The following is a 23,287-nucleotide window of genomic DNA, read 5'->3' on the forward strand; positions in this document are numbered from 1 at the left end:
GGGGGAGAAGAAGAGGGAGGAAGAGGTTCGTATGCCTTAGCAAACCAGTACAACAAGTACCGCTTTGCTGAGACATCGATGTCGGGAGAATGAGGTGGTTGACTTCATAAACGGTCTGTTTTAGAGTTTTACAACAGCCGTTTATGATAGGTTTGACAAGATGGAAGAGCAGCTGAAAAGGGTGGAGGAGAAAGTGGATAAAATGGCAGAGAAAGTTGGTACAGTGGAGGAGGAAGTTGGTGGAGTATTAAAGGCGGTTGAAGTGCAACCTGGGGTGAAAAGAGAGAGCCGAAAGAGCAAGTTTGTCAAATCGCCTTACACAATAGTGACACATGTAAAGAAGAGGAAAATTAAGAAACAAATGGAGGAAGAAGCAAAAATGGAGGAGGTTAAGGAGGTTGGTGGAGGAAGTGGGGCAGTGATAATGGAGGAGGGTGAGGTGGGAGGCGAAGGAAGCGGGGATGTACAAATGGAGGAAGGGGGAGGAAGTGGGCAAGCGAAAATGGACTCAAAGTTCGATTTGTATAGGCCAATAGAGGAGGAAAAGAAAAAACTTTTCTATGCCTATTACAATGATTCAGGAAGTGATGCCCATATAAAGTGTAAGACAGGGGATTATCATCGGGAATGGTTTGAAAAGTTGTTGACGATGGGCAGGTGGCTTGAGGACTCAGTGAGTTATTTTCGCTTAATTTTCCTTATTTTTGCTTATGTTTTCCATACTTATCTTATTGTTTTTATTTGATGCAGCACATCGATGAGATATTGGCATTGATGAGGCTACGACAGACCAGTAATGGTGATCTATTGTATCCCGACTGTGTCATCACTGATGTGGCATTTGGTTAAACGCTTGTTTCGACATATCGCACTTTAATTAAAAATGTCGTTGGTAGAGGTGCAACAAAAGGAGCTAAGCGAAAAAGATTGGCCCCAGAGCAGTTGGACTACATCCTTGATGATTTTAAGTTTGATTACAGGAGTATGTAGTACGTAAAGGAGGGAAAGGACCAAATATGGCCACGGTTGGGCAACGGTTAAAAGAGTCTACTACATCATCAACATCAAAGAGATGCACTGGATAGCAGTCGTCACGCATATAGATGAGGGGTTGCTGAAGATCCTTGACTACAGCCCAACTATTTGTCAAGACAAACAGTTAGAGATCGAGTTAGAGCCACTGTCCAGGTTGTTCCCGCGGCTGTTGGGTGACAGCGGGATGTTTGGGCACTCCGGTGATCAAGTACTAACCGGAAAGTGGCCACTTAACTGCTCTAGCGTCCCAATAAATGAGTCAAGGTAAATTTTGTCTAAAACTAACTTACATAATACAATTGTTCTATAAGTTTATTCTAATGCTAATGTCTTCTTCCTATTGTAGTGCTGAATGTGGGGCATATGCCCTGAAATTTATTCAGTTTGACATGACCAACACCCCGATGGAAGGCTTGAATGATGAAACAATGAGTAACTGTCGGGAGTGCTGGGCTGTTAAGTGCTTCCATAGGCATATGGATCCGTTTTGAGTGACCAGAATCCAATCAAAAGCTATGAAAATTGGACTTTGAATTTTGTAGTTTATGTGATGTTGATGTTGATACTTGGGTTGTGGTGCTGATGCTGCAGGTGTCATGCTTATATGGAGCTTTACCGAAAGAGATGGACTGAGTGAACTTCTCAATCTCGCACTCTGTAACTTTTTTACGTGTTTTTTTTTTAATTTACAAAAGTTGACGTGTCTGCAGGTGTGTGCTGGATAATTTTGTAGGTTCCTGGCAAACAATGAGAGGAAACTTCTCAAAGGCTGGTTGGCAAGAGGAGGCATCTACAGTAAAGGATGCTGGGAAGGCATGGTACTAAACAATGATCTCAAACAAGTTCCTAGCAAACAGAATTCGAAAACTTCTCAAAGGCTGGTTGGTAGGAGGAGGCATCTGCAATAAAGGCTGTTCGGAAGGCATGGTACCAAACAATGATCTTAGACAGGTTCTTGGCAAACAGAATTTGAAAACTTCTTAAAGGCTGGTTGGCAGGAGGAGGCATCTGTAATAAAGGCTGCTGGGAAGGCATGGTACCAAACAATGATCTCAGATAAGTTCCTGGCAAAAAGAATTCGAAAACTTCTCAAAGGCTGGTTAGCAGAAGGAGGCATCTGCAATCAAGGCTGCTGGCAAGGCATGGTACCAAACAATGATCTCAGACAGTGATTATACAGAATTTGGAAACTCTCAGAGGCTGGTTGGCAGGTCATAGGAGGGAAATGAGAATGTACGGAAGGGAAATGGTACGAAAAATGATACTTGGAATTGGGTTCTTCTTTGCAATTGTTTGGGTGGAGGAATTTTTATTACAATCAGAACTAGAGTTAAATGTCTTAGGAATTATTGTGTTTCGGCACTATTATGGATGATTTATTTTATTACAATCAGAACTAGAGTTAAATGTCTTAGGAATTATTGTGTTTCGGCACTATTATGGATGATTTTAAGTTTAAACTTTCAATTACATTGATGTCTTTAAACTTTCAATTACATTGATGTCTCTTATTTTTTGAGTTGTGATGAATTAGATTGATATAAATTACTTAATTTTGCGATACAAATTCTTTTCGGATTTGGGAGGGAAATAAGTGAGCTAGAAATGTATCCCAATCACAGTCGTTTCGAAATTAATTAACTTAAAGACAGCCATGGTACCAAACAATTACGTATATGAGCGACCACATATATCTCTTAAATGACAAAGAGTTTACCACAAATGTTCACTTAAGCGATCTAAAATCGCTTAAGCGACCAAGAGTTCTTTTACGAAGAATCGCTTAAGCGATTCATAAGATCGCTTAAGTGATCATACATCTGGGCAAAGATCGTTTAAGCGATTTGAAATCGCTTAAGTGACCAAGAGACTTTTACGAAGATCTGGGCAGAAGATTCTGCTTGGAAAAAGATCGCTTAAGCGATCTAAAATCGCCTAAGCGACCAAGAGTAAAAGCCAAGAATCGCTTAAGCGATAGGTAAGGATCGCTTAAGCGATCATAGATCTGGGCAGATGATTCTGCCGCGGACAAGATCGCTTAAGTGACCAATAGTAAAAGCAAAGAATCGCTTAAGCGATAGGTAAGGATCACTTAAGATTCTGTCACGGATAAGATCGCTTAAGCCACGGATAAGATCGCTTAAGCGATCATAGATCTAGGCAAATGATTCTGCTGCGGACAACATCGCTTAAGCGATCTAAAATAGCTTAAGCAACCAAGAGTAAACTGAAAGAATTGCTTAAGCGATCATAAATCTGGGCAGATGTTTCTGCTGCAGACAAGATCGCTTAAGCTATCTGAAATCGCTTAAGCGACCGAGAGTAAAAGCAAAGAATTGCTTAAGCGATACAAACAGATCGCTTAAGCAATTATAGGTCTGGGCAGATGATTCTGCCTCGGTAATGATTGCTTAAGCGATTTAAGATCGCTTAAGCGATCATGTCCACGGTGATCGCTTAAGCGATCTCTTAAACGATCATCTGTGTGGGCACTTGTGTATTCTTTGCTCATGATAGCTTAAGCGATCGTAAATCGCTTAAGCGACCAAGTGTAAAAAGTTAGGATCAGTTGAGCGATATCATAAATAACACTAGATCTCTTAAGCGACTAAGTCTAAATACACAGGATCGCTTAACCGACTAAGTCTAAAAACCGGCAGGAAAAATTTTAAAATTTAACAAAAACACCCCCACCTGCCCACCACTGCTGGAATCTAGCTGAAAAAGGGCGTTACGATGCAGACTTATGGGATCTGGCCCGTAGGGCGTCATATGGCCTTTTCCGGCCACATCGACCGGGGATCTGGCTAGAAAAGGCCAGATCTTCGGCCAGATTTGGCTGTCGATGGTCGCAAAAGTCCAGATCTGGTGGTCCATGACGGTCAGATCCGAAAAAGGCCACATTGGTGAATTACCGGCCAATTTCGGTCGTTTGTAGGCCTTGGTGACAGATTTCAGCTACCACCAATGGTGATTGCTGGAATTTGGCAAGTATGGGTGGGTGGGGGTATTTCTGTTAATTTTTAATCTTTTTTCTGGGGGTATTCAATGAAATTAATAAACTTAAGGGGTCTTAATAATTAAAAAAATATACTAATATTTCCTAAATAATTAAACAAACAAATATTTTGGGAATATGATTGTGAATATGGATAGGAATATTCAACCAAACGCACCATTTCTATTATGAAGAAAGAAGAAGAAAATATGTTCACTAAGCTTGCATGGTTATCTAGTTCTCTTCGACCCAAAGACTAGTGATCCTTGATCACCTCTACAAAAGGAAATTCGTTTAATCGCTTAAGCGATTTAATGTCTCGCTTAACACTAAAATATAATAATAATAAAAATTTGAACCCTGTAACCATATGCTCTGTAGTCTATAGACTATGAGAGTGCCAACATTTTTCAGAAACTTTTTGACTATTAACAACGGCTCCTGTTATCACAATAAGGTTTCCAGCATAACGGCTGTAACCTTCTTAAGCGATCGCCTGCTAAATAGACGGGATCGCTTAAGTGATGAAGGGTAAATTTACTACCATATTTCTTTTCCAAGTTTATGGGCATATGTTTAATATAGACATAAATATTCTACACCATATATGTTTAATATAGACGTACAAGAACTATATGTTTAATTAAAATATAATAATAGTCAAGTTCCACTGAAAGAATCGTACACCCTATATGTTCAGAGTTCGAGCAAGAAAATGGCTTCAGAGTTGAGATACGGATAAAGAAGAAGAAGGTTAAATTTTCACTTGGTCGATTAAGCGACTGAAAGAATCGCTTAAGCGATCATGTGATGGGCAGAATCAATATATGCTCAGGTGCATGATCGCTTAAGCGATCCGTTATATCGCTTAAGCGATTCTTCTCTTTTCCACTTGGTCAATTAAGCGATCGTAGATCGCTTAAGCGATCATGTGATGGGCAGAATCAATATCTGCCTAGGTACACGATCGCCAGAATCAATATTTGCCCAGGTGCACGATCGCCTAAGCGATCCGTGCTATCTTATGCAATACATACTTTTCCATCTTTTCTCCTGATTTTTGACAAACTAAAATTACCAACACATAGTAATTCCATACTTTCTCCTCAATTTGACAACCTAATTCCAAACTAAAATCACCAACCAACACATATTTAGGCTGTGTAACAAAAATACTAAATATAAAGAATTATTTATTCAAGGTAACAATAAAATTGAAAACATCAATAATTGAAAACAATAACTCATCAACTGTTGGCCTTGGCAACTCCCTGAATTTCATCCTTCTTTGAACCTAATTTTCAGGATCTGCATGTGATTATTTCTGGCAACTGCTTCTCTTGTGGCCAGGTTGCTTGCAAATTGAGCACTTATTCATCTTTCGAGGAACCTTAGAGGCTAATGGAATACGCTTAACTCTTTTTCTCCCCTCTGCTGTCTTCTTGAATGGCGGATGGATGATAATGTCAGCCAACTCTGGCGGCACTACCTACTGCTCTTCTAGAGGCATTGGATATATCGTTTCTGAATAAGCTAGCATATAGTGATTTGCCATATACAGAGGGGAGCAAAGTTCCTTATAAATTCTTGAACCAAAATCCGGCCTCCGTTGGTGTTTTAGTGCTGCTAGTGCATGAGGACAAGGTAAATGTTGAATGTCAAGCACTTTACAGCTGCAAGTTTTACTACCAAGGTTAACTAGGGCATCCGGACCATAGTCGCGCACAGTGAACCTTGAGAATTAAGAGGATAGGCAAACAGTGCATTTGACAGTTCCATAAGTTCTTGCAATAATTTTTCAGCTGACGGAACAAGGGTTGTAGTAAAATTATTTGACTCCGTACGACGCTCGTGGAACCATCGTGACAATGTCCTCTGGATTGCATCAAAAAGTGCAACTATTGGAAACTCTCTTTCTATTAACAACTTCGAATTTATGGACTCGACTATGTTCGTAGTCATGACATCAAACATTCTTCCAAGAAAGTAAGCTCTACTCTATCGCTCGAAACCAACATCATGCTCAAGATACTTAGCAACTCTATCATCTTTGATTCAGATTTGCTGGAAGTGCTCCTCAAACTCATCAACCCGATAAGCTTTTGCTGCCATGTAGTGTGTCTGAAGGAGGCCAGCACACTTAAACTTTTGTTTTATGTTCTCACCAAAGTGCCTCATACAAAATCCGTGATGTGCTTGAGGGTAAATAGTGGTAATCTCATTCTTTATAGAGTTGTGCCTGTCAGATATTATGCACAACTCGTCACTGTCAGGCATTATCGTATGTAATTGCTCAAAAAACCAAGTTCACGACTTGTCATTCTCAAAGTCAACCACACACCATGCAAGAAGATATGTGTGATTCTTGCTGTCCTGTGCAATGGCCACCAACAATGTACCTCCATACTTTCCCGTCAAAAAGCAATCATCAACAGCCAACACCTTTCTCATGTTTACAAAACCCCTTATAGCAGAACCGTAAGCAACAAAAAAATATTTAAACATCATATTCCTGTCCCACTTCAAAGCCGTCTTGCTACCTTTGTTTGTCAACTCAAGCATATAACGGTATGCTTCTAATACTGCGTACCCGTGGTCCGCCGTGCCCCTCACAAAATCTTGTGCACGTTGTCTCCCTTTCCAACATTTTCAGTAACTAACAACACATCTGTAACACCCACATTGAGGTACGTAACGTAACTTATGCCCTTATGCCCTTAGTTGAATTTTGTTAAAGTTATTTTGAGAAAAATGTGAAGAAAATCCCTTAAACTTTCATTAGGAGTAAAATGGTCTTTTCACTCAAAATTAGTTGAAAAATTAGGGAGTGAAAAGAGATAGAATTTCATGGAGAATGCAATAAAAATGAGGGCATTATTGTAATTGACTAAGGGACATAGATGGAATTTCATAAAAAGTGCAAGGGCAAAATGGAAAACTATATATATATAAAAAATAAGAGTTCAAGAGGAGAAACCCTAGCCACTCTATCCCTCCATTCCTGCCATTCTCTACTCAAATTCTCTCAAATTTCTTCACTAGATTTCCAAGGGAATTCATAGATTTTGGGTATTTTTGAGTGGATTTTCAATCCTAAGCATCCAAAGGTAAGATTCTAGCATTAAGATGTGAGATTAAATTTTAAAGTTTTAAATTCTTATGGTTTTATATGCTTAGGGTTTAAAAGGAAAGGGAATTCTATCAAAGAGAGATTATAGTGTTGGAGTTGCTCAAATTCAAGGTAAGTAAATCATACCCTAAGTATGATTTAAGTTAAGATCTGTAGAGAATTTTCTTTATGCATATACATGTGTTATAAGTAGAATTGTTTATGGATTTGGTGTTGAATGATTATTAGAACCTATCCATGAGAGTTTGTGTTGGTGTAGTTGATGCTTGATGCATGTTTGGATGAAAGTTGGAAGAATTGAAGTGGAAATTTTGGAGTGTGCATTTTGGGCAGATTTGGTGTTAATATGGAGGGATTTATTCCCAATTTTTGGTGGCTTAGAAAAGAGATAGAAGTGTAGCCAAATTAGAGTTTGAGTATACATGCAATTTGTTTGATGAAAATCCTAAGAGAAAACATGTTACCATGGCTGCCCTGTCACATCTGTGACCTTCTGAGTGACTTTTGGGTATCTTACAAATTGAACTAGGTTGAGACTTCAACATAAAAGTTGTAGCCCTGTCACTAAGCTTTAAAACGAGACCAAGACCATAGAAATCTGATATGTATAACTCAAGTTATGCCTTCTTGAATATGATATGTGCAGAATGACTACCTCAAAAATGCTTCCAATTTATTAGTTTATTTTTTCAAGTATGGGAATGTTGTTGGACATATTTGAATTATGAGAAGTGCTTTTGATTGTATGATGATGGGTTGAAGTTTGATTGAAGTTGAAAGAAGTTTGAGTAAACTTTTGGGAGTGTTTTTCCTTGACAGGTTTTGTGATGATACAAGGGAGCTTAGTCTCATTTTGGATGGTTAAAGAAAGAAGAAGAGTTATAGCTAAAGTAGAATTTATGTTTGCACATTTATTGTTTGATGAAATGCCCAAGAGAAGCATGAGTATGAGTAGAGAACCTTAATTTCATGCAACATTGCATATTTGCATTTCATGAGTGCATCTAAGAAAGAATTATAAGCATGAGCCATCCACATACATTTATTTGCATGTGTGCAATAACTTAAGATAGAATAAAGAATTTTAAAGAATAAAGTACTCTAAAAGTAAAGAGAAAGAAAGAAAAAGCACTAGAGAATAAAAGAAAGAAAAGTGTTAAAGAAGAGAAAAGAATAGGTTGTTGCGATGGGGAACCCATGAGTGACAGAGAAGAATAGTCCCACATACACGCCGCCTTCAGTGAGCGGCCTCAGAATCAGAAAGAAGTAAGTGTACAGTTCGTTAGAAGTGTATGTGGATGAGAACTGTACCAACAGAATTTACCTACATGCACGCCGCCTTTAGTGAGCGGCCTCAGAATCAGAAAGAATAGTTGTACAGTCCGATAGAAGTGCATGTAGATGAGGACTGTACCCACTCACATGGCCAGGGTTCCGAATCCATGCCTCAACCGAGTCCGATCGGCATAGAAAGAAAGAAAGAATAGAACACAGAAAGAAAGAACAGAACAGAAAGAAAGAAAGAACGGAACAGAAAAAAGAAAGAATAGAACACAAAAAGAAAGAACATAATAGAAAGAAAGAAGAGAAACAGAAAACAGAAAAGAAATTGCATTCTTTATGCATTTATGCACATACATCATGGCATTCATATTATTCAGAATTAGTTTCTCCAATTGTGCTTACATGTTAGTAAGTGAGAAAAAGAATAGAGAGATAGAACAGCAAAAGAATAGAGAAAAAACAGAGAGATAGAACAGAAAAAGAATACAGAAAGAACAAAGAGAAAGAATAGAAAAGAACAGAGAAGAAGCGAGAAGTGTGATGTAAGGAAAGAATTCAGAATATGAGCAACGGAGATAAAAGGGTAGCATAGCGGGTTTACTTACTGAACAATTAGTGCTCACGCCATTGTTTTTAATGTTTTTTGCAGGTAGTAGATGTGATGTGGTTGCTTGGAATGTCAAGATGCGAAAGGGTCGGGGCAACACTGTTGAGCTTCTTGAGAAATTTATTTACACTATGTATAGTTTTGTATATATAAAGAAAATTTGGGCCCATTATTTTATACTCATCTACATGTATATTTTCGTAATATATATAGTTAGTTAATTTTACTGTTTATTTTATGAGTATACTAGCTAGAGAGAGAGTCATTACAACATCCCAACTCTGTGCGCACAAGTCTCTGAATCTCTTTAGGAGATGGACCTTTCCCTTCAACGAACTGACTTTTGACAAATTGTCCAATAGCATCAGCGGAGGCTTGTCGATGCTCACCTAAAATATGTTCCAAACCACATGTGTGCTCACGGGTATATGTGCTAAGAATAAATTTTTCGGACTCTGCCAACCTTCTACAATAAACCCGCCACTTGCACTTTCGGTCACGACATGCAACCGTCACAACCAATGAATTTGACTTTTTGGTGATGAACTCAAAATTACCTCTCACCGCAACAAGTTTTAGCTTCCTCACCACTTCCTCTTTGTTGTCAAATAAATACCCTATGCGCAACTCCGATCCATTCATAAAAACATGAGCTGATTCACTATTACCTGCAATTTCCCCCTCTGAACCTGCATAAACGACCATAGTGTTCTCTTCCTCACAAACTACACCTTCTGCATAATTTTTATTTACAGGAATCTCTACATCTGCGGGAATATATACGGGGTCCTCCTCCTCAACATTTTCATTCTGCCACCCATGACCAACCTCTTCTATAGTGTCCTCCTCACCACCCAATTCACCGTCTACTCTTGATTTTTCAACTAACAAATCAATGCCCTCGTAGTTCAAATTAAAACCAGGCAAATCTCCGCCAACTTCCTCGTTATCCCCTTCTTTTGAACTAACTTCCAACGGTTTTCCTACAAAAGAAACCCTTAAAATCAGCCTCGAACCATTATCGGCCACATCAATCATATATAACTTCACACTTTCATCCGACTTTAATATAGCAATAGATACCTTATAATGTTCAGGAACTCTACTTAAAACATACTTCACAACTATATCACTACGTGAGTAACTCAAATCACCTCTTCTAATTATTTCATCAATCAACTCATCAAAACTAACCTCTGTGCTCACAGCAATTGGTATAACTTCTTTGCTCTTCCCAATCCACTTCCACCTACTTTCTTCCTCCACCCACTCACCAAAATATTCAACACCCAAAATAACTTGTCTCATGTCTAATAATAGCCAACTACCTATAATGCAAGAAAAAAAACATTCTTAACTGATGTACTAAGGGTTGAAATATTTTAAAAAGCATCTACACAGTCGCTTGACAGATCTGCTGTATCGCTTAAGTGATCTAGTATATTGTTTACTGGATCGCTTAAGTGATATAATGGATCGCTTAAGCGATCTAGTGTAAATAGGCATGATCGTTTAAGCGATATTATGTCATTTACTGATCGTTTAAGCGATCTGCTGCTATACACCAGAAATTTAGCAGATCGCTTAAGCGATCTTATGCCACATCCCTGATCGCTTAAGCGATCTATCTGCTGCATTACCAGACGTACCAGATCACTTAAGCGATCCATCATATCTAGAACACGTTTTCAGTCATCTCCACCTACAATCAGTGCTACCACCCCAGCTATCCACAATGCAAGAAAATTTTCAACAAATTCCACTCCTTTTAACTTTCATTACATCAAACACAACCCAACAACCTAAACAACTAAATCAAAATCAAAACCCAAACCTAATCCATCATTAAATCTTTGTAAATCGAATGGGGAGATACACATACCTAGATCGCTTTTTCAGCAGCAAGAGGAGGACGAGGAGGACGAGGATCTGTGTTGGAGAAGATGTTAATGGTAGAGGAATACGTTAATCTGTCGGGAGGAAGAAGAAGAATGTGTTTGGGTTTGTTTGCAAGATTTTCGACTCTTTGGAGACTTATTATAATTTTTTAAAGATTACCTAATTATTCATTAATCCTAATTAACCCCCTAATCATGTTTAATNAATTGGTATAACTTCTTTGCTATTCCCAATCCACTTCCACCTACTTTCTTCCTCCACCCACTCACCAAAATATTCAACACCCAAAATAACTTGTCTCATGTCTAATAATAGCCAACTACCTATAATGCAAGAAAAAAAACATTCTTAACTGATGTACTAAGGGTTGAAATATTTTAAAAAGCATCTACACAGTCGCTTGACAGATCTGCTGTATCGCTTAAGTGATCTAGTATATTGTTTACTGGATCGCTTAAGTGATATAATGGATCGCTTAAGCGATCTAGTGTAAATAGGCATGATCGTTTAAGCGATATTATGTCATTTACTGATCGTTTAAGCGATCTGCTGCTATACACCAGAAATTTAGCAGATCGCTTAAGCGATCTTATGCCACATCCCTGATCGCTTAAGCGATCTATCTGCTGCATTACCAGACGTACCAGATCACTTAAGCGATCCATCATATCTAGAACACGTTTTCAGTCATCTCCACCTACAATCAGTGCTACCACCCCAGCTATCCACAATGCAAGAAAATTTTCAACAAATTCCACTCCTTTTAACTTTCATTACATCAAACACAACCCAACAACCTAAACAACTAAATCAAAATCAAAACCCAAACCTAATCCATCATTAAATCTTTGTAAATCGAATGGGGAGATACACATACCTAGATCGCTTTTTCAGCAGCAAGAGGAGGACGAGGAGGACGAGGATCTGTGTTGGAGAAGATGTTAATGGTAGAGGAATACGTTAATCTGTCGGGAGGAAGAAGAAGAATGTGTTTGGGTTTGTTTGCAAGATTTTCGACTCTTTGGAGACTTATTATAATTTTTTAAAGATTACCTAATTATTCATTAATCCTAATTAACCCCCTAATCATGTTTAATTAAGCTTAATAAAAAACAAGGTCATTTAGTTAAAATTTACAAACTCTATAGCCTTTTAACTAAATTTTTAGTTAAAATGGATTTTAATAAAATCCCCCCATATTTTCTTTATAGCGAACGAGCTTACTGAGTGGAACTACTCTTATTCAGTGATCAACCTGAGAGAGAGAGACCACCGTAGTCTTGAGGATGGACCTGGACGACTTTAGTGAACTGGATGATGAGAATCAGACTAAAGTTCCCTCTCGGGTCCCCAAATTCAGGCCGAAATCCAGCCTCGACAAACCTTTGCCAAAACCTGAACCAAAACAACCGAAAATCGAAGAAAATTCAACAAAATCAGCGAATCTTTTGCCGAAGATTGAAAAACCTTCGGCCTTGAATGGCACTGTCAAAATGGAGATGAAACCAGTGGCGGCGGAGGTTGAGATGAAACCGGCACCGGATCTGGAGGCAAAACCGAAAATTGATGAGCCTGTGGATTCAAGCAGGAATCAATTAGAAGAAGAAGAAGATATGATTGTTCGGGAAATCGATGTGTATTATACTCCTTCAATTGATGCAGACACTCAGGTTTTATGTCTGTTATGTTGTGTATTTGATTGTAGAATATTTTATTTTTTTATTAAATGTTAAAAGCTGTATTCAAAACTCTCAGTTATACGTTATGCAATATCCATTGAGACCGTGTTGGCGTCCGTATGAATTGGATGAGAGATGTGAAGAGGTGTGTCTTATTTTTCTTCACTATATTTATTTATTTATTGAACGAAAATGGAAGTGTATGTATTGTTCTTTTTGTTCTTTTTTCTAGGTTAGGGTTAAACATTCGACTGCAGAGGTAGAAATGGACTTGTCAATTGATGTTGATTCGAGTAATTGGGACAGTGACAGGGCTAGCAGGGCTAACATAACGAAGCAGGTTTGATTGTCTCCAAATTTGCACTTTAAACAAGGTTCAGTTTATGTGTAGCTTGTTTGATAATGTAACATGATGTCTTATTTCGTGGTTTCTCTTTAGACTTTGTCTTCTTCTTGGAAGCCATCTCTGGCAGCTGGCTATGCTGTTGGTGTTCTCGTAGATAATAAGGTAAGCAACCTACCATATTCATTACCTTAAAGGTGATTGTAAGTACTTGAACCATTTAAGGACCTCTTCTAGTATTAAGATTAAGATATTTTGTCCTGGAGCATCAGCATATCGGCTGCTTAATGTTTTTCTATTATTGCCCTTTATTTTAAAGTATATATGTGTTTATAACATGTCAAGTATTGTAAGAGACCTTTGTCCATTTTTGTCTTGCAGTTAGTCTTGAATCCTATTCATGCAGTTGTGCAACTCCGACCATCAATTGAACAATTTAAGTCTGGTGGCTCCAAAAGGAAGAACAATGTCCCAGGCAATGCAGAAGTTGCCATCAAATTAGAAGATTCTAACGAAGCTAAACATGTTGGTCTATCAAAAAAACAGGTAATTTTCTTTGCAAGTATGTTGCAGGTATGCACTCTTAGAATTATTTCAGTGCAGAGATCTGACTGTTGCCATTGTTGGAGCATCTTAAACATGCCCAGACTAGAAACAATGAGTCAGCTTATTCAGTTTTCTTTTTTCAGTTTACAACATTCTATATAGTCTACGTTGCCAATATGAAAAAGGGATTAGTAACAATTATCATATCCTAATTTGTTGTGATGTCATCTTAAGACCATTACTCATGCAAGTTCCACCAAAATACCCAGACAATGATCTGGTAGTTGTCATAATTTGATGTATTACTGCATTAAGTGGTGGCTTCTGGAGGTGAAAAAGGATATCATTGCTTAGTTTTTACTATGATATGATTCATAATAGAGCTGAATTGCTCTAAAGGTTTCATGTGACAAACTCCGTTTTGTTGGGTTCAAGGCATATTTAAGTAGTGTGTGTGTCCCTCTATGTTAGTTTCAAATTCTGGCTGGTCTATTACTTTTTCTTGTCTATATTTATGTTGTAATTGTTGAGATCGAAGTATCATGATTTTCTGTGGTTCAGAATAAGCGGATTGAGGCTTCTGCTGAGGAAAAAAGAACACATGAGGATGAGGTATTAGAGTTAACTATACAATGTTCCCTCTGACAAGCATTTTTCCAATAACCAAATCGAGTGCTAATTTGCAAACTATAAAGTTAATTAAAGCCTGTTTTGTTCATTTAATATTTGTTTATCCTTTTTATCCAGTGTTGGGTTCCGCTGAAGTACCATGGGTTGAAGAGTGATTTCTCAGCTAGATATCTGCAGAGAATGTTGGCACAAGAAAGTTCTAATCTGCACTTCACAATGAATCCGTATGCAGTTTATGTAGTTGTGCAAAATTACTTGTCTTGTTTGTTGAATGAGTTAATTGTACAATTTTGATATTTTTTTACGATTATTACAGGTATGAATATGTTAGCTCTTTATGCCCTGGAGCATGTGACAGTAACATCAAATCCAAAAGTCTTTCAAGAAGGTATAGTCACTTTTCTAATCTTTTAATTTTTTTTATAACTCTTCCATTTCAATGAAGGCAATATAGCTATTATGCATTACACCATGCATTTTTGTTTGTGTTTGTCGGCCATTTAGCTGTTATGCCCTAAACCTTGTATGTATATCTCTATTTTGTGGATTGGTATGTATGAAAATCTGTGTGCAGGAAGCATGTACATATGTGCATTGTGTATATGGATGCATGAGAGTTATTCATGTGCCTATGAAACTGTAATGCTGCTTTAATAAGAGAATGGCGTTTGATAAAAATTATCAGGTTATGGTGTAGTGATAGAAATCTTGTCAGGAAAGAAACAGTTGCTAGAAAATCAAAGTTGTTCTGGAAATATTAAAAATAATTAATTATGTGCCTTTTAGTGGTGTTCTACTTTGGATAGTGCTTCTTGTAAGTTTTATTAGCCTACACATGGAGAGGCTATGAGTTTGTCAAGTGGGATTCTAATCCTTTTTTATGATACTTTGTTTGTGAACTTAATCCTTTGCAGCCTGGTTAGAATTTGATGATCATTTCCATGACAGCAGTTTATATTCTGTATGTCGATCAGCCCGGTGAAAGGGATATGAATTTATTTGCACTCATCTTAGCTGTATCTGCCCTATTAATTGTATTTATATGGCTTTATTTATAGATGTCTTGTTCATTAACAAATATGTGTATTTATGTCCATGTGTGTATGTATACTTTTGTTTACTTATATCTAGGTATATTGCTTAATATTCTCACGGCTAATTTTAATGTTAAATTTAAAAGTTCAGATGGATATTGTTTCAGGTTTTTCCTTTCTATGCCACTGGAGGAACGTGTTCGGAGATTGCTTTTGGAGGTTTGTTGCAAGTTCAGACAATAAATATGATATTACTGACTATCCATGAAGTTGATGCCAAATTGAACTATTGAATTAATTTATAGATTGATATTTTCGGGGATTTTTATTTATGATTGATACTCCTGTTTATTGCTTGTTTTTGTGTGTGTGTATTTCTAGAAAGCAAGTCATACATCAATATGTATATGACCTGTCTCTCAGCTTGTTTGTTGTTGAGCTTTCTGATCTTTTATCTAATTTTTGTTCTGTGTCCTTGTAATATTGTGGAAATCATGAATGTTGGACAAATAGTTGGAAGAATGTATTGTTTTGGACTAGGCAGTTGACAATAAACGTTGTAAAAGGGTTTGACGGTGTTTTCAGTATTTATTTTTAAGTCGTCTTTTCTGGAGGTCAAAGTAAAGTTTAGGGTTTACTATAATCAATCACTGAAAATTTGAAAAATTTTGTGGTTTTTTTGAGAGTGGTTTATACGTCCAACCTTGTCCCTTAAATGATTTTCTCCTTGCAGCTTTTCAAAATTAGTGTTCACATACTATTTACAGTTGCTGTTTACATTATTATCTGCTGCTTTATTCAGAGCAACTTTCAATGATTCTTCAAGTTTTGACAATCAATTACTTTTCTTTAAATCCCTAATTAAATCTCGAACTTTGAAATCCTTCCCACTTATCTATCCCCAAAACTAGTTTTTAAAATAGTTCGTGGTACATATATGTGTGGATTTAAATCAAGGGAGACAATTTTTTTTCTGCTCAAAATGCGATCCTATTCCCTCATCTGTTATAAATCATTCCCTTCTTTTGGAAGAATTTTTTATCTTTATTTTAAATTTTATATTTATTTTGTGGTGGGTTGCTGAATGTTGAAGGCCTAAGGGAATCTGTGTATTTTTCTCACGACTGGGATTAAATTATGCACTGCTCATAGTTCAATGTATATATCAATCTTCTTTTCATTTATTTTGGTCCTAAGTACAGATCACTCCTAAGTTGTCACATTAAGGCAAGTTTCACAGGACTTACAAGTGCCTTTACATCTTATAGGTGCTCAATTGTCCTTAGGGTTGTATAGTGTATGTATTATTGAAAATGCTTTAATAAACTCTTTTTTTTATTTTTATTTTTTTTGGTGAGTTTTGCAAATTGGTTGTCTTCTTTCTCAAGTCAGATCGCTCCTTTTTCTGTTGAAATATCTTTAGAGAAAGTACATTCTTTTAGGTATTCCTGTAACAGTTTGATTTTTTTTTTTTTTTTGGTCTCCCCTTTTTTGTAACTTGCACATTTTTCTTAATTTAATAGGGTCCACCAGTTAATCGGTTTAGTGCACTCCAGCATTTTGCTTCTGATGACTCTATTGAAGATCTTTTAGGAATCCTTCAGAAACACGCTCAATTAGTGCAAGGTCTCTGGGTTCCAAGAAGTTTATTGCTATTTGAAGACAAAGCTACGTGCTTAGCTAGAGATTTCGTTCTTCTTTTATTTAGCAAGAATTTGGCAGTCAAGTCTGAACAATTATTGGTTGAAGCAAAGCTTAAAGATCATATAAAACGGGTTCTGAATGTATTTGCTGTTGAGAGACCTTCCTTTAAAGATTGGAAGTTTAAAGAGCATAGGGATGCGTCATTTATAAAAGAACACCCAGATATTGTTAAGAAGCAAGAACAAGTTTGGGCAAATGTAGAGAAACAGATAAATGATGTTATAAATAGACCTAGAAAAGTTGGACCTAGTAAAGAGGTAGCTACACGAAAATCTGGCATGGCTGGTAAGCCTCTAAAAGTGATCAATTCTGATGAAGGTGCAAGTGCAGTGCTAAGTGGGAAGCCCATGTCTAATGAAAGTCGAGAAGCATTACCAAAGGCCTTGCAGAAAATTTTCCAGATGCACAAGGTTTGCAGGTATGGTGTTTTGAACTCTTTTTTGATGCAATTAGTATATTTTGCACAATTATGACACCATTTAAATTTAATTTCACCCATTTAAATGCATAAATATAATGACTTAAAAATTGTGTCAAAAATTATTTAAAAAAAAAAAAGAGGATATTAATCTGGTTAGATATTATTTTGCTGCAAGATGGTGTCATTTATTGGAAGTTTGGTCTTGAGATAAATAAAATATTATTTGCATGTTTTAGGGTTAAAAATAGTCGAAAATAATTTAGTTTTTGAACAACTTGCAATAAGCAGTTCTATAATATTTGTTGTTAATTAATTTACAAGAAGTTTACCCCTGCTAGTTTGGTGATGAGGTTTAGTTGCTTTGTGTCAAATTTTTAAAGTAGTGTCAAAGGTAGATACATATTTAAGTCTGGAGTCAAAAGAAACTAAAGTTTCTATAATATTTATTGTTAATCAATTTACAAGTAAGCAGATATCTTCATGTTTTGGTGGATTATCATTGAAGCATATCGGTCAGTAATTATTCCTTAAGTCAATTCATTGTAATTAACCATAATAACAGAAATAATACCTATCTGATATTCATATAAGAGTATAGTTGGTAAAGATTTTCTTTTTTTAATCCCAAGACAGACCTATGAGGTTATATTACCCTCTATGCAATCAAAGGTTTATTATGTACTGAAGTACTGTGTTTAACACAATCTGATGAATTTTTTATTTTTCACTTTACTGTTCAATATTAGAATAATGTGGCAATTTCTTGGCAGTAAGCAGTTCATTCGTGAACGTTTGCGGGAGTGGGCTGTTGCTCGATCTCATGTTCCCAAGCAAGCAGTTGATGCTAAAATGGCTATACTTGCAGCAGATGGTGTCGACACTGCAGATTTTGAGGAAGTCATAAGTCAAGTTGCGACCAACATTCACGGTTATTATGTTTCAAAATCATCCTCGGAGCACCCAGAATATGATCAATTGAGGTTTTACTTAGATTCCCTCTTAATTAAGAATTTTGATTGCCTAAAAACAAATGGATTCAATGCCCCATTATTGCCTTAGGATTGATGAAGCATCAATCAGCATGTATGTGCTTCGACGCTTAACCTATAGGAATGTGTTAATTTTTCATGCCTCTTTATATGCATGGCACACACGGGCATAGACATAATAGATTTAGTGATTGGAACACAAGTTCTCTAGCTTTGACATGTTGAGTCAAACCTTTAATTTTAAAGCTGGAGTACCTTGCATTTAGCGTTTCATTGTTACTCTCTTGTTAAGATAATTCTGTTGTACAATACAGGAAGGTTGTGATTAACCTGCTACTTGCTGGAGGACCTGATACGAAGCTTAAAAAGGCTGATGTTATTGAAGCTGCCAGGCTTACACTGAAGAGAGATAATATCACAGAAAATGAATATAAGAAGGTCAGTGACCATTTGTTTTTTAGTGCACCAATAGTCGAAGAAATTTGTTGTTTTGGAAATCATTGGATTGTTTCAATTTTATAGGAATAAGGTCAGGAATTGTAGTGAGACAACAGTAGCTAACATTCGGATTGTTTATTTTCTTATTTTCAAGTGAGAGGCCTTAACTGAAACTATGCTCTTGTGTAGGTCATGAGTGATATTTGTGAATCCAAAGGTGGCTCATGGGTCCTGAAAAAGCAGAAATGAGTTATTTAGTTCGGTTCCTTGTAGAAGAATGTAATACTAGCTTCAATAGGAGAAAACTTCCCAACAGATTTACATACAACCGACCGATCATATGAGATGCCATGTTAGCATGTGTAATATGCACTTGCCTAATGATTGGTTGGTTGTATATAAATCTTCTGTACAGAATACGGTCTAACTAAGATAATGCGTTGCCGCTTTTGAACATTCTTTGGCTGAACTCCAATATGATGGAGACACATTCCCTCTGCCAGAAGCCACTTGCTCATATATGAAGTACATTCTAAATGGTGCTCAGTGATTGTTGGTAATGACGAATAACTCATTATTTTTCTCAAATTATTATATTATTTTTTTAGTTTATGCATTTAAATAGCATGATTCAAGTCATACATTTGCTTCATAGTGAATTGTTCCATAGAGTAATGCAATTGCCTCAGTACATTCCTGAAGTTAGGGAACTAGAGTTGTCAAATTGGGCTATGCATTATGATGCAATTTTCGAAGCCGAACCTATTCTTGTTATTGCTTCATATATTGCAATATATTTTTGCAAAATGATTGCTGGTGCAGACAGTAATACGTGGTGAGAGATTGAGGAGAAAATGAAGTTATTTTTTGTTAATGTTTATCCTTGAGGTCCTTTTCTACTCTCATTTTCAGAAGGGGATTATTGTGTATTTGTTTGTTGATTGCTATTTCAGAGTCTATGAAACTAAAATAGAGATTAATTCTAGTTAGAAGAAAGGGGCCGGGAACGCTTCAATAAGGAAAACTTCCAATGATTAGGATTGACAAGATTCAGATAGGACATTAGTAATATATGCTGAGTTCTCGTTTCTTTTTCAATCATAATATATCTGGAATTATTCATTGTTGAAGTTATGAATGTCCACATTAGATGCAAAGGTTTTATTTTTAGATTCACAATCAACGGCAAAAATGAACAAATAGAATTATCATAAGCGATGTTTTTGCCTGTTTATTGTTAATAAAACGTTGTATCAAAAATATGCATCGTTGTGTTTGATGGCAGGATATGATGAATCAGATGGGAAAGGCAAGAGGAGCCAAGGTAGTATGTGTAGTTGCTGGCATATTCTCAATTTTGCAATGTGTTTGTGGTGGATGGTAAATACATTTTTCTTCTTAATCCTGATATTCAATTTTTGATATATATCTTTGTGGAAATATTTTCCATAGTTGTGTTGGATAGTAAATAGACTTTTATTCTTAATCAAGCATCCTAACAATTTTTTAAAATTATTAAATACCCCTACAATTTTTTATATCCCCTGAGATAATCATAGAGTATTTTGATAGTTTTCGATAATTGTTAGGATATTTATTACTTATTGATCTCATAAGATATTCGCCTGAAGTTCTTTCTTTTTTTTTTTTTTTTTTTTTTGGGTGAAATGAGTATGTGCCTCTTTTTTTACTCTTACAGTAACATAATTTTCAAATGGAATAGAATATTTGAAGCGTCAAATAAAATTTATCTTTTTTAAATAGAAAATTTATGAACTTAATAAATTGCACCATTTTCCCTTCAAGCCACATTTGCATGCATGTCTAGGCCTCTTTTTTAAATTTAAAAAAAATGCTATAACTAAATAATAAGAAAATGGCCTTTTCTGTTTTAGGAATAAAAGAAATGAAAAAAATAAAATAAAAGGAATCAAGTTTCAACAAATCAAATAGAAAACAAAAAATGCCAAGGAAATCAACGAAATATCACTGTTTTAAAAGTCGGACCGGACCGACCAGTTCACAACCAATCCAACCGGTTGGATTGTGAACTGGTCACGTGTTTGGTTCGAGTCAATATAAAAATTGGTATTGCATAATAACCCGTTTTAACCTGTCAATGAACCGCGTGAACAGTGTTAGACCGTCTGTCCGATCGGATCGCAAGAAAAACTGGCCCAACACTGAAAAGGGGAAAAAATCCCTAATTTCTCACTTTCTCCTATTGTGCAGTTTCTTCTTCCTCAGTTCCTCTACGTGCAAAATACTTTGAAAAAATTTGAATGAAATCGCGAAAATCTGAAATCCCACACAAATCAAAACTCAATATTGTTGAAATCACAACTATTATTTGTTGAAATTGCAACCATTCGTTGCTGAAATCAATCGCAACTCCAGTCTTTGAAATCGTGAGGACGCGTTCCTCCCTCGTTGGAAATCGATGACGCGTTCCTCCCTCGTTGGAAATCGATGACGCGTTTCTCCCTCACCGAAAATCGATGCATGAAGGTTGATAGGCATGCATGTCTTGACAATCCAATTTGATTCAAGGTGAGTTGCAAACAATAAATTTAGTGGACTCGAGAGGACTCGTATCAATACAGCATGCTTCGTGGTGTCGATTCCGATGGGCTCTTCGCCAGAATCAGCTAAAGTAGCATACGTGTCCTTTCGAGGTTCAATGGATGCTTCAAGCAGACCCTACGGAGCAATGGATTCTCCCAATTACAGAGGTGCAAAACCAATAGGATCCCCTAGTTTTTCACGGGAAAGACGCAGATAAAATTTAGTGTGTAAACTGTAAACCAATAATTTTTTTCAACATGATTTTCCCAATCCCGTCTGTATGTTGAAGTGTTGTATTTTAATTGTTCATACATTTTATTGAATGAAATCATTATTCTTTCTATTGTAAATCCCACCTTACAAGTATATTTGATTTTGGAATGTTGTCCTTGTCATATTTTGGTTATATTCTCTAACTTTGATTCAGAAATTTCATCATCAAATTATAATTTGATTACCTTTATGTTCAGATTCTTACTTATTATGTATTTTGTCATTTAATATGTAAATACAACATCATGTTTGGATTTAGACTTTGGATTGTTGTTAAATACTTAAATTATGTTGGGATTGTTGTTGAATTTGAACTTTGAATCATGTTGGACAGTAATGAAGTTGTTATTGTCTTATTAAAAAATAGAAATCTAAAAAAAAAAAAACAGGGTTTTTTTAAAATGTGCTGACGTTATCATGATGTGTGATGATATCACCGGTCCAATCGGTTGGACCGGTTGAACCGTGACCCAGGTAGCAGAGCGGGTTGTCCTCCGATCCGGCTTTTAAAACAATGCGAAATATGACAAAATAAACTCCAAAATTTCAACGACTACTATTTATAGCAAAATTTATGCAGACATCACCTTTTTCTGTTTTAGTTTTTGGATAGTTTTTCTCCACAATAAATTCAATCATATACATATATAAGTAAATCTTGATATAGGACATTTTGATGTTAATTTTGTTAAGATCATGTTTATATACCATTGGATTTATTTTTTGCAATTTAAATACAATGGAATAATTACCAATTATATATAAACATTGCAAAGTCACCACAAATGCCAAAATAATAATAATAATAATAATAAATAAATAAAGAAGTTTTAAAAGAAAATTAAAACTTATGTGAGTGGCATATATAAACAAAAACACAATGTTAATACCCAAAAGCTGATCCATCGTTGGCACTTGAAAATTTGATTTCAATTATTAACATTAATTAATAGTCCACAATCTATTACAATTCAACTGTGGCATAGTATAATTCTCTCCAACTCTACTCACAAGTAAATTGGATTGTTTTACATTTATAATTAGTGTCTCAAAAAATTAAATTTATGTAGCCTTACTCCAAATGAAAAAAATATATATAAAGAATTTTTTCTATATTATATGAAGAAAACCAAAATAATAAAAAATATAAATATAAAGAGAAGTGGTTTTTAGTCCTTATCTAATTGATTAATAGTCATCATTGCTAAATACATCTCTTCTATAATCTTTTCTTTAGATTCCATTCATTTTGTTGTATGATTACATTTTATTTTATTTTATTTTATTTTTTTTGTAATTTTGTTATTATTTTATCATCAAACAGACAAATATTTGAATTTAAAAAAAAAAATAAAGATTTCTATGATTATGAAAATTTAGGGTTAGGGTTTATATAAGATTGAATGTTAAACATACAATATATATATATATTAAATATATCTATATAATTATATATATTATATATATATATTATATATATATTATATATATATAATATGTCATCTTAAAGTAATTTTAATTAGCCTCAATCAAATTGATTAATAGCTCCCATTACTAAATACACATCTATTATGTTTATAAAATGTCTCTTTAAACCCCATTCAATACAAAAACAACCCTGCTTAATTAAGTTTTTGTTTGCACCTTTTCTCCCCAATTTCAACTTATTATGTATTTGTTTACATCACTTTCCCTCAATTTCAAACTTAATT

General features: G+C 35.6%; 1 protein-coding gene across 3 annotated transcripts; it reads left to right on the forward strand.

The window, feature by feature from the left end:
- The first annotated feature begins 12,300 nt into the window (after nt 1–12,300).
- On the forward strand, nt 12,301–19,511 carry LOC116133731 (DNA-directed RNA polymerase III subunit RPC5-like). 3 transcript variants are annotated; one of them, XM_031419422.1, is made up of 13 exons: nt 12,301–12,623; nt 12,709–12,777; nt 12,865–12,972; nt 13,072–13,140; nt 13,357–13,521; nt 14,083–14,133; nt 14,269–14,375; nt 14,468–14,539; nt 15,353–15,404; nt 16,709–17,307; nt 18,081–18,290; nt 18,614–18,737; nt 18,927–19,510. In XM_031419422.1, the coding sequence occupies exons 1-13, from the start codon at nt 12,447–12,449 to the stop codon at nt 18,984–18,986; spliced, it is 1,863 nt and encodes a 620-aa protein (XP_031275282.1). In that variant the 5' UTR covers nt 12,301–12,446; the 3' UTR covers nt 18,987–19,510. The 3 variants fall into 3 exon arrangements, with proteins under 3 accessions (XP_031275282.1, XP_031275283.1, XP_031275284.1); XM_031419424.1 differs by having other exon boundaries at nt 12,485–12,623; nt 12,870–12,972; XM_031419423.1 differs by lacking the exon at nt 12,709–12,777 and having other exon boundaries at nt 18,927–19,511.
- The last annotated feature ends 3,776 nt before the right edge of the window (nt 19,512–23,287 follow it).

This window comes from Pistacia vera, unplaced genomic scaffold (assembly GCF_008641045.1).
Source record: "Pistacia vera cultivar Batoury unplaced genomic scaffold, PisVer_v2 Contig272, whole genome shotgun sequence".
NCBI classification, from domain to species: Eukaryota; Viridiplantae; Streptophyta; class Magnoliopsida; order Sapindales; family Anacardiaceae; genus Pistacia; species Pistacia vera.